Source organism: Aythya fuligula, chromosome 1 (assembly GCF_009819795.1).
Source record: "Aythya fuligula isolate bAytFul2 chromosome 1, bAytFul2.pri, whole genome shotgun sequence".
Classification (NCBI taxonomy): domain Eukaryota; kingdom Metazoa; phylum Chordata; class Aves; order Anseriformes; family Anatidae; genus Aythya; species Aythya fuligula.
The window spans coordinates 57,259,771-57,272,641 of NC_045559.1; the positions used below are offsets into that span (position 1 = coordinate 57,259,771).

Below are 12,871 nucleotides of genomic sequence, written 5' to 3' on the forward strand. Positions count from 1 at the left end.
ACAGGTGTGGAAGAGGAAGATTACATCTTCAAAGGGCTCAATTGACAAAAATAGGAGGGGGTCACCCAGGGTCACAAAAGAAACAAAAAACACTGCTGGCTGAGGAGATAAAAGTGAAAGAGAAGCCTCGGGACCTGCCACCCCGGTGCCTTGGTTCAGCGAGGACAGAGCCACCAAGCCTCACACAACCAATCCTCACACAATTACTGGGTAGCTCCTAGCCCAGTGTGTTAACTGCCACTAATATTTTACTATAAACAAAACACACACCCGCTCAGCCCTCCCTGCTACAGGCAGTGGAGAACTTCCATTTGGAAACATCCTAAGCTCCTCTCTCTGAGGCCACTGGGTCCCGGAGCAGAGCCAGAGGCATCTGTGGCACATGGCTGAAGGCTGCTCTCTTTTTTAAGTAGCATTAGGGCTTTCACTGTGGGAAAGGTTTTTCTCATATGCAACACTTTACTGTAGGAGCTCCATGTCATTCCTGTCCTTCCTCCCTTTACTTCCCTGTCTTCTCACTGGCCTCATGGAGCAGCTTTACTTTGCTTTACTCTGGGGTGAGATCAAGGTCTTGTTGAACACAATATGGTTTTGCCACTGCCTACAGTAAGAGCAGAAGTTTACCACTGGAGTCTTCATTTGCTGGTACCAAGCTGCAATCAGCAAACTAACACAGGGCCCTCCCTAGTCACTGTTCAGTTAAAGCGTGTGGGTAAGTGTGCTCAGTCCTATATTTTCCAGGCAGTAAAAACCTCTGCAATAATAAACTAGGTAATGTCGCTATTGGCAGACTGGGAAATGGTAGTAAGTACAAAACTGCCTGTCATTTTCACACATTATTTGGTTGAGTAAAGAACTAAAAACTTGGCTAACTTACTAAAGTTACGGCTGCCTTTACCATATAATAATATATCACATCAATAACCATTACTCTTCCTTGTTTTATAGTAAAGGGACTTGGGAGTGTAGCTTGCTTTCTTAAAGGTGTTTATTTACAAAGTAATTCTGTTCTTTCCTTTTCTTATTCATTTCCTTGCTGTTAGCCTGGTTTCCTCAGGAAACAGCCTGTGAGATATTGCTGTCTCTCTGCTAATATTTCCACCCCGCCATTCCCCAGGGCAATTTTCGTTTCACTAATCCAATATTACCAAATGCCTGTGGTCCAGTCCATGTCCTAGAGGTTAAGCAGAAAACACTGGCCAGATAGCAGGGTGTGCACAGTGAAGGCTGAAGACAAGACAGGGAAGAAAGCTGAGCCTGTAGGTGAGCCACTTGGCACTGCCTTACTGTACAACCACGAGTACAAGGCAAGTCACCACTTCTGTTGCTCTCAGCCAGCCACCCCATGTGCTGCCTTCTTACCCAGCTGTCTGAGCATGGGGAGGAGAGAAAGACAGAAACACAGACAGACAGACTTGAGGGAATCTAAAAATAACATAGAAAGAAGGTGCAGTACATACATTGACTGGGACCTGGAAATAATTGAAAGCACTGCATGGAAACATGGAGATATTAGAGAAGATTTAGGTACAGCTATGGATTTAGGGAACATAGGCAATGGTAGGAAACAAGGTCCATTAGCTCAGCTGTTCAGGAACAATTTGTCTGTTCTCTCTTCTATGCTTCGTTGTGGATATATTTCACTTACATCAGGGTTAAGCAGCAGCCAGGGGCTGAAGCACTGTCTACAAACCTTAATCTGGAGAAATAATTTCCAGGCAAGCTTCTCGTCTCAAGTGGTATCTTTAAAAGTGAAATTAACGCTCGTGTTAATTCAGATGTAGCTGACAAGTAACAACGCATTAGGATGTTACTTATTACAGATTCTTAATGTGCTGAACTCCATGTCTGTTTCTGAAAACTACCAGTCTGTTGAAGAAAAAGCCTAAATGTTTAACATTGCCCACAGAGCTAAAGTTCAAAGATGAATCATAAATTTAATGTGGTCCATTGAAAGGCGAACTGTCTACAATTTCACAGAACAACTAACCCCTTTCTCTGGAGAAGATGACAGCTGCAGGGCTCTTGATGATTCCCAATGAGGACAAACATGTCTGGGGTCTCTGTTTCGGGAGCTAAGTGCGGAAGCCCTCAAATAGCACCTATTTCACTGCACTGCCTCCAAGGCATTTGTGCAGCACACATTGCCCATACGTTATTTAAGCCACATGATAACAGCTTGGTTGGTTAAAACTTCTTTTGTGTACCTACTCCTAAAGAGAATCTGACTGCAAGTTACTGACTGAACGGTGGGTGCGTACCTTGCAGACCTTCATGACTGTGCAGGACGTTTTTCTTAGCAATAACAGGTCTGACAGAATCACTGGGGTCTGCTCTGAGCTCTGCACATGCAGAAGCCCATTTTACTTCAAAATTCATGTCAGTGTTGTCTGAGGTTCCTGGACACACCTATACAGAAGCCTCAGTTTTCATAACCATAAGCAATGGCCACACAAAACGCTATTTCAGGACAATGCTGGGAGGTTTCAGTAAGGGTTCATCTCCACAAAAAGGGGAGAAAAACTTCATGGATCACTGGTCAGAACTAACTTTATTGCAACCGAGTGGAAAACACTTGTAACACAGCACATAAAAAAAAAAAAAAAGGAACACCATGATTTTGGATGGAAGACACTGTATCTGCCCTGCTAGGCCAAGACGACCCTACTGATGAACAGGTAGACGTGTAAAAGGGCAGGCAAAAAGGAGGAGAGAGTAATATACAGCATGACAAGACTGCTGCATATTGAAAACTGATGGAGTCCCTGGTGAAATTATGTTTTGCTGAAATAATTCCAGAGTGTTTATCCCTTAAAATTTGTAGAAGATTTCAGTAGCAGCAAAAGTAGCATCGCGTAAATTTTACCCACTAACCAAATGTGTTAGTTTGCATGAAATCTGTTTCTTGTTCTCACTCTTCCAAAACGACATGTTGCCACTATACTTAGCCACTTGGTAGCAATAATATATAAAATGAACACTTTCATACATATGCAGTATATTTAAACAGAAACCTAACACGGAATCCAATGAGCTACGCAGGTCTTTGTGGCATGACAAACATTGTGATGTTAAAACATGGTGCATTTTACTTGCCTTGCTAAACTGCCTACATAAAGATGCACTAGAGAAAATGACACCTCATTAAGTACATTCTTCTCCTTCACCTACTCTTTACAGAGGCACTTACCCTAGGAATATTTTCTACTCTTTGAATACCCAGCACTTCTATAGAATAAATGTTGCAAACACAAGAAGAGAATAGCCTATAGGACAATCGGCTTCAGATTTACACTTGCAAGCATTTCAAAAAGAGTGACAAACTACATTTTTTTTTTTCAGAGCCTACAAGTTTTAAGGACCGGTGACAAATTCTAGAGCATAAATTTAGCTTTAAATAAAATTAAAATTTTCAAAATTATCATCCTATTTCTCACTGAGAGGAAAACATCATCTGATCAGAAATTCCAAAATAAGAATTTTGTGTAACACCTTTAGCCACCCACTAGTATGTGGTAGCATAAACCTTTACTGCTCACATCTGGATAATGGATGGTAGCACCTGTGCAAAGAGTGCGTCTCCACTGTAAGTCTGGAAATAACCACAGGGGCTCTTACTAAAGCTGGCCTGGAAAGTGGAAGCACAAGGAATTACAAAGATAATTGGGCACCCTGCATTTGCAGTGCCACACAAACACCATGGGATGCTTTCTGGACCTGCACATCTGGAGGGATTGTACTCCATTGTGGATTTGCCAGTGTGTGCTGACATCCTTAACTCAAGGATCTCCATGCCATGCTTGCAAGAATGGCATAAACAAGCCTAGAACTAAATGATTGATATCTGACACTTCTGTTTTTAAATATATATATATATATTTATCAAAGCACTATAGGTCACAATGCTTAACACTTGTGCTTGACTTCCAAGCTACTGATGTTGTATACTATGTCACTGCGAGACAGTCTGACAACAGCAACACTGAAATAATGAAAAAAATTAATGCACTCTGCAGCTTAGTCATGATGAGAAATGATTCCAACCTTCCACATGCTTAAAACCTTAGCCTGTTTCTTAAAACCTGGATACACAAGATGTTCCGTTCATAAACCTCTATCTCTAGCAGTAAATGCTGATTTGATATTTTTCAATGATCCAAACTCACCTGAACCAGATGAGAGCTCAAGGCACCACACTGCCGATTAGACTCACCTTCCCAAAGCTGGCGGCATTAACAGGTTGCGTGTCATTTTTCTCACAGAAGTCCAAGTAATGCATGTAGAGAGCACTTCGAGGAATGCAAACACCTTCTGCAATCTCATAGTTCTCCTCCAGCCTTAAAAAGCAAATATCAAACAGAGAAAACTGCAAGTATGTTGGATGTACAGTTAATGGTGTGCAAAGCTGTATCTCTAAGACCAAACTCTACAGCTTCTGCTTGTCTACTAAATTTTCACTGCTCTGTTCTTAAGAGTTCCTTCCAATTCTCTGCCATAAAGCTTGCTTGCTTGGGCTGGTGCTTGCTATTCAAATATGTAGATTGTGAGTTCTCAGAGGCAAGTGAAGATTAACACAACGGGATATTGGACTGTAACTACGCCCCAACATGCTATTTTCTGGAAAAAAATAAACTAGTAATCTGTTATACCCTGAAAGCATGTAGCAGTAAACGAATGTAAGTACAATTATTGAACAACAACATTCACTGAGGGGCAGCAATCTCTCATCTTTACAGGACAGGTCACAATTGGTTCGTGACACTCTTTTCACTCGTGTCCAGCTGCCAAATCCTTACCTGGAGGAAGCATACGTGGCTGAAGAAAGTTACTTGTAAATAGTGAAGAATATGCACAAAATTGTGTCTCTACAGTGTTTTCTCATTATCGTTGATTATCAAAGTGAGAAAAAACAAGAATCTATGATCTGCTGAATGCAATAGTGAAATAACATCCTCCTCTGCCTTGTAGAAATGGTTATCATTCATTCCCACATGCAAACACACAACTATAACTTTTTTTCAATATGCGTCAAATACATGTATAGGTATATGCTTCACGTGTAAAATTTGAAATAGCACTCATCATAAATCTATAGATTACAAGATGAATTCCTTTGATTTTTTTTTTCTTCTGATTGCTGACCCAAACAATTTCAAGAGCTATTTATGTACACACCTAACTTTAAAACCATAACCTTGTCACCCATGGTATCACTCGAGCTTTTAAGTTACAAGTGTGCTCATCTGCCTTGCTGTCTGGGAGAAGAAGGTGTGTGCAACTTCCTCTTAAACATCTTAGAAAAGTCATATATTCTCAGAAAACTCCAATTTTTACAGTAAACAGTCCCCTTGGATTTGATAGCTGTACAATACTGTTCCAAATATCAAGTTTTTCTCTTTCATTGCCTTTTCCAAGACCTACCCTTCCTCCATTTCAGTTATCATGATCACTCGTGACTGCAAACTATTTTAATAAGATATCTGGCTAGATGAATGGAATCAGTTTGTATGGGCAACATCTATTCTTCCTTGGTTTCTACAGGAATATCATCACGGCATCTTTCCTCAAATTCATAGTGCTTTAACAAAACCTTCTTTCAAAACCTGGAGAGTTCGTTTGTATACTATAGCTGCTAATTGGAATGTCAGCTTCCGTGACCAAGACAGGACAGAAAGAAAAGCAGTTAATTATTTCTGTTCATATCTGATGAATTTTTCCCTTTTTCTCCTCTCTTTCACAGAGAGTCATTAGTCTGACACTGAACAATGCTCCATTATACCTGAACTTTTTTTTAATGATCAAAAAAACCATCTTGCTCCACTTCTTTTATTTTCCTGTCTTTTATTTAACAACTTTATCATGTTTTGAATTCAGCTTCATTCTACAGTGCTGTAGAAAGATAATGAACTCAACCTTCTACCTAACAAATCACTATCAGAAATAATGTATATATAACATTTTAAATATCCTAATAAAGCCCTGTGAAATCTGGTAGTTCAAATTGAGACCTTTTGTACCACTATCGTATAGCAATAAAACCCTAATCCTCCTACAGGAATGACAATTTCATCTGTCCCCATTACTCTTTTCCCCTTTATACTTATATACTTCTAGATTAAATGAGATTGTTCTATAGCAGAGTCATGTCCAGGGTGTTAATTGTTAGACTTATTTTTAGATATGAAGGCAACAGAACAACGGTGATGTTACCAACGCTAATTGCACAAAGGACCCTAGAACAGATTAATTTTGATGCACTATAATTATTTCTGTGAAACTACTTATCTTGGGAGAATCCATCAACTAGCAGTGATTTACTTTTCTCTTTTTTACTTAACTTTAGGCATGTTGAAGAAAAAAAAAATGTTTTGTTGACTTCATCTTCACAACACTGCTACTATTCAGAGCACCTATACTGTAAGAAACCAAACTGTACGGACTTAGGGTCACTGAATAATACTTTGAAAGATTAGACATTCACACACACACACACACACACGCACACTCACCCCAAACTGAGGTAAAATGAAGTTTCACACTTACAGTTTCATCAACCAGCTCACCAGAGGATTAATCACAAACATTTTAGAGCCAAGTGTCTAGCAAGCTGTAGCTTTACAGATAATAATGAACACAGGAATAAGGGATGAGTACAGGATACTAACTATTTGTATATTCACACCTTAACGCAGGCTGGTGTAGGTTCCCTAATTATTATGTATTTTGCAATAATGCTACATTTACCTGGCCTTTCCATTCGTTTTGTGTCATCAATGAAACTAAACAACAACAACAACAAAAATAAACTAAACAACTAAAAAAAAAACAACAACCGTCCTCATTCCTATTTCCAGGCAAAGGATATTTAGCCAGGCTGACAGTCATACAGACACGCTTCTGCCATCTTCAGCTACTCCTCATTTATAGTATTCAATGTACCTTCTCCTTTGAAGAGGCATAAGCATCAAGGATAGATCCCCATGGGATTGGTGTTCACTCTTTTCAGTAAGATGTCCAACAAGAAATAACTAATAGAAGTAATAGAAGCAATGGCAATATGGACCAAGTCACATTTTTCCCTTATGTCTTGTTTCACTTTCCCTGCTACTTTCCTTCTCCTCTTTTTCTTTGCTACTGACATTTCCTCTGTTTGTGTTCTCCACTGCTCCTTGCCTTCATTTACCTAAAAATGATGGTAGCATCTCATAGAAAAAAATGTAACATACTCTATCCTGGCAGACACCAGACAAAGGAGACAAATGTCATGCTTCCGTTTGCCAGAAAAAGGCAAATTCTGTACCTTACCCTGAAATCTGGTCAGTAATTTACCTCACCACTTCGATCACTTGAATCTTGCCCAGAGGTTCCTGAAAGAGGGTGGGACACCCAAGGGATATTCAAGTAAATTTCATCTTTTGTCTTTCTTGACTGTGCAAAAACTTGGTCAGAGTCCTGAGCAGGCAGAACTGTCAAACAAGTAAAGCCAAATCTACAGAAAGCACTCAGTGCAGCTTTTGTACAGTGCTGACCACAATAATTTACCAACTCATGGGTTGCTAGGTGCCACCACAGTACAAATAACCTGATGCTAATGTGTCTGGTTTTCCAGAAGAGTGGAAACTCGACATCTTCACACAAAGCAAGCTTCCTACTTTATAGCACTTTGATCACAATGTTTGAGCTTCTGATTTTATTTAGTGTATCAAACGCAGTAGCAGAGTTTCTCCAGGCAACACCAATTCAAAGCTGCAGTACGGAGGCAGAAAACCGTATAGAAACCATGAGAAAACTGTTCTGTGGTACAGCTACTAAGCTGGCAAACTACTACCTGTAGGTCGATTGATAAATGAGCATATCATATAATTCAGTTTAACACCAGCTAAAGAAATTAAACTTGAAAATGTTTTCATTGCTTTCTGTTTTATTTTTGGATGGAAAATCGAATGGGAGAAATTGCAGATGCTCCAGAAGACTCAAAAGGGAAAAGGTCTAAACCTAAAGGTGTAAGAAATGTAACACAGACAGGACATAACAGACAGGTCGTAAGCCAATCCACTAGTAAGGGAAAAAGAAAAGATGATGTAAGCAGCCTTTTGCCCCCCCAGAAATCTAGTATTCTATTGCAAACACTCACTGAATGAATACTAGCGTGCACACTGCATTCCAGCAGGGCTCAATATCCCAGGAGTTTAGGGATTTACTAACCTTTATGACTGAGGAAGCTTGAAAGTATTTGGCAAAAGACTGTTTACAGTATTTGCATGTTTTCTTTTGGGAACAGTATCACTGGCATGTTCTAATTAACTCTGACTTCTTGGCTACTATGCTATTTGCTCCCGTGGAAAAGACTCTTAACTGACTCTACTGCAAAATAAACACTATTCTGAATTTGGGCCTGGAAAGTCCTGTCTGCTATTTCATTTTAACTAGATTGATCTTTCTTATCTTGTTTGAACTGTATTGGAGTTGTTTGGGTGAATAATAGAAAATAATAAAATGCACCTATGACATTTGACTATTATTTTAATATATTTTTTCTCAGTAGTCACTCTCCTCTTACATTCACATTTCTTGAACCTCTGAAAAATAGCAGTTTGGTGGCATAAAAATGTACAAAGAAGCGATGGCTCAGAACTAATTTTTTTTTTATTTATATTTGCATATCTCAGTATTTGTACTGGAAGCATCTGCAACTTTAGCACAAAAGAACACTGAATACTTGCAACAACATTCTGAATCCTACAGTTTGTTGTTGTTTTTTTTAATCAAAAATTTAACTGATCAACTTTAAAGAGATGATACATTAAGTTATTTGAATATCCTTAACTGAATGGATTATTCTTTCATGTTTATTCACTTAAGTTTCCCAAGGGGCTGACAGAATCAAAAAAAAAACATTTTGCTAACATTGTATTTAAAAAAATAAAAAAGCAAACATTTTTTGCCCCAAATATATATTTTTTAATCAAAAAACAAAAACAAACAAAACAAAACAAACAAACAAAAAACTAAGAGAACTACTTACAGGTGAAGCAAAGGCTTTTATTCAAAAGATTCAAAGCAAGCTAAGTAGTATGGGGCTGCACATAACATGCTCTGAGGCTTGGCAGATTTCTCTGTAACAGAGCTCCGTTCTGCCAGATACAAGGAACCTCCTGGAAGCTGTTTAATCACTTGCAATACTAAGAAAGCTAAACCAGAATTAAAAACCTAAACAAAGTGAAAAGTCACCAAAAGTTTAAGAGATGATCTATGGAAAAAGATGTCAGAACTATGTGCAATGTTACAGATTGTACAGCTAAAAATACTTCTGTAAATTATAGCAAACTGCATGTGTTCATTTTCCATAGCACAGTAGACTGACTCACAAATTTTCCTCTTCTAATCCTCTCCCTCTCCTTCTCTCTTCCTAATCACCCATCTTTTTAAATGCTCAGTAAATTTGTAAAAGGATTTTGACAAATCCATAAAACCTCAAACTGTCTTCTTTTGTTATCTTTGATATTAAATTTCAGATGTGTTATTAAAAAAGTCAGTAAAGGTGGCTTCATCACACTGAATCAGTCATTTATTTCTTGAACAAAATTCTCAGTATTAGTCTTCTTTTTTTGTGGAATAAGTATAACAAAAACAACAAACCACAAATCACCAGCTGGCAAGGTGGCAAACAAATACATCAACGAGATTTTCTAAACTGTATCAGAATTTTCCTATGTTTAAACAAATCTCATAGAAGTAAGACATTTGCTGAGAAATGTTATATGGGATGCTAATGAGCAGTTTATATACATACAGTGAAAGTATCTTTAGAACTTTCTAAGATGTCCAAGATCTCTATCCACTTCTCATGGAAAAAAGGGTAGGGAAAAACACCAGCGTCTTGATTTTTTTTAAAAGGTATCTTACCATTGCAGAGTAGCTGGAGTTGAGTGTGGTTTCGATGCTCTATTATTTTCTTTTTCCTCATCTGTTAAGAAACAAAAGAATACTGTTTAATTTCAGTGGGAATCGCTCGGGCACTTGTGAACTGGTAAGGGCTTATCTGACCAAAAATATTCTCAAGTGTCAAAGCTTTCCCGAAATATTGGCTAAAGCGTGGCAATGTAAACAATGATGCTCCCTAAGCTAGTATCTGCAAATACTGCTTAAGGCAATAAAGCTTGCAAACATCACTGACAGCAAAAGCACAGTGGTGTAAAGGAATGATGACGTTGGAAAGCATAAGTTTATATGAAAGAGGGAGGATCTTGGACCTCTCACAACATGTCAGAATAAAAAAATATAATAATAATAATAATTAAAAAAAATATCTTTCACATGCCTTAAGAGAACACGTGCCTTATCCAAACTGCCTTTTTCTTACATTCACATTAGATATGGCATTTAACCTAACAGGGTTCATCTGCTGTTGTGATCTTAATGCATGACATACATTAAGTATTTGTAAACTTACAAAGTTAATAAAAAACAAAGTTAAAAGCATTCTATAACAGTTTATTTAATTTTAGATTTTTTTTTTCTGATATTATTTCCTGTTAGCTGTTTCCCAGTGTAACTCTTTAATTTGCTGACTTTCCAAAAAGCTAAATAAAAGCTTAATAAAGGGAATGAAAATAAAACTGCTTTAAAATACTGGATTTCTGCTGGTTCACATTAGTCGTTTTGAAAAATTTTAAAATACATATAGAATCATTCCTATCAAACTGTGATTTGCAAAGCATATAAAACATTCCTAAAAGTAAGCTGGTAGTCTGAAGCACAATCCATTTCTTCAGAAAGCTGTTCTATAGAAAACGCTGTTGTTTTAAGCATAGTTGGGTATTTTTACAACTTTGTCTCCAGTTAAAGCACTAAGGGTTTGATACTAAAGCACTAAGTTTTGATACCTAAACGAGGTAAACCACTGCATCTGTACACCACACTGCAAGATTCATTTCTTCATGCCGTTAATTTTTGGAAGTTGCTTAAGACAGCCTTTAGGACGCTGAATCTTAAGGCAGGCAGAGTATCCCTCGGACTACCAGAGCCCTCTGGGAGGCCTTTTGTGCAGTCCCAAAGAACTGGCACACAGAAATAAAACCCGGCTTCAGAAAACGCTGTCTCCAGCCCTCACGCCACAATACTTCTTCCATTACATACAGGGCAACTTGTGTTAACTGAACGTCCTTTAGCCTGTGAAGCCAGGCCCTGAATGTCAGGAAAATCCAGATTTACAGTTATCCACAGACACGGGGGCTGCCCCTCTTCTCCATCTGCATGACAATAGGCCTCTAATTATTGGACCGCACACTCCTTCCCTGCCTTTCAGGGGCCCGCTTTTATTCAGCCCAAAGGACCAACATACACATTTCAAATCACTTTTAAATTGTGTTTTTCATTTGTTTTTCCTAAACAAACGGTCTGCGTGCAACAAACCTTCGGCACACAGGGCTTGAATGCCGAGTGGCCACGGCTGCCGCAGGCTGCTTGAAAACAGCCTCTGTCCTCGCCGGCGGCAGGACAAATGCCTTCTCCTAGCGGGAGCCACAGCTGCACAGCACAGATTGAAACCACTGGGTGGATAAAATAATCGGGACCATCCCTTCGCCCAACACCTACTGCTTCGATCTTCTTACCCTTAACTGACAGCACGAACACCCGAAAGAAGAGTGTGCCTTCCCTGAGGGGTGGCTTGGGGAGGAGAGGGTGGCCATGTCTGCCCTGCTCTGTGGTGTAAGGTGCTTTTAGGGTTGCATTCAGGGTTTTCCAGAAAATGGGTTGAGTGACCTCTGTCTGGGCTACCTCCCACCCATCAGGGAGGGTGAGCTCCCAAAGCTGGTGAGGAAGGCTCCATGGGGCGGGCAGGAGGCATGACCAGAGTGCAGCACAGCCCTGCATCACTCTGCTTGCTGCAGCATCCCCACCTAAAATACAGCTAAAACAGGCAGCACGGCTTGGGGGGGGATGCAGAGGAGTCACGGCAGCTCCACAGGCATGGAGGCTGCAGCAGCTTCACCCACAGGCCAGGCCTGCCAATGCCCTGTGTGTCTTCCAGCTGGTCCTGAGGTAAAAGTGAAAGGAAACTACTGAGGAAAGTTTTGTCTCAGCAAAGTGTTGTGGGCAGTAAAACACTGGCTGGTTGGGGGAGTTCCCCCGGCTTTAGTAATGAAAATTATGGCTGGCAGCTGTGGGAGTGGGCAGGCCTGGCAAATAGGGACAGGTCTGTGGTGGCAGGAAAACACCAGGCTGCTGCTGGTTCCTGTAAGAGAAGTCACTGCAGCAGCCTTTCCACAGACCATAGTGTTATCTTGCCTGTGACATTACAGGAGAAAAATGTCACAGCGATATACAACTGAAGCAGCTGACCATGTGTCAGCAGCGTGGTGGGGTCCCGTCCTCATCCTGGGTGGGGAAACTGCTAGGGAGACACAGATCAAAAGTGCTTGGCACCATCAGTCTAAGGTGAGGCCATCCTAAACTGCCTCTGGCTTGTGAAACCAGGAGGCACTGCTGCCCACCTTCTCCACCTGGAATAAAACTTTGATTACCTTTCTTGATTTAAAGGGGCTAGCATGCAAATGTACATTATTAAATCTAGTTAGTGTAGATGAAAGCCATTTAATCTTCTCCTGCATATATCAAACTATCAGACATCAAATCAATACCCAAATTATACAATGTTAGAATCTCTACACGTCTTCCATCCCTCCCCGTTATTTCTCATTCACATTAAGACCTGCAAGCAGGCATTTTACCTAAACCTGTGTGAGACACCATAAGCTACCCATACTCATCTCCTTACGTGTATTTGTTTTAACCAGAAAAATTAACAATAAGATTATGAACTACCATTTAACCCCCCTCCTCAGGTATGTCTTTTTCATGGGGATCC

General features: G+C 39.7%; 1 protein-coding gene across 2 annotated transcripts in view; it reads right to left on the reverse strand.

Moving 5' to 3' along the window:
• The window catches only part of RFX4 (regulatory factor X4), a 91,131-nt gene that overhangs the window by 57,217 nt on the left and 21,043 nt on the right, over positions 1 to 12,871 (reverse strand). For both annotated transcript variants that reach the window (XM_032196972.1, XM_032196979.1), the window contains 2 exons: positions 9,907 to 9,967; positions 4,214 to 4,337 (listed from right to left, as the gene is read on the reverse strand). In XM_032196972.1, the coding sequence (XP_032052863.1) occupies positions 4,214 to 4,337; positions 9,907 to 9,967 (185 nt within the window). The remainder of the gene's footprint in view (positions 1 to 4,213; positions 4,338 to 9,906; positions 9,968 to 12,871) is intronic.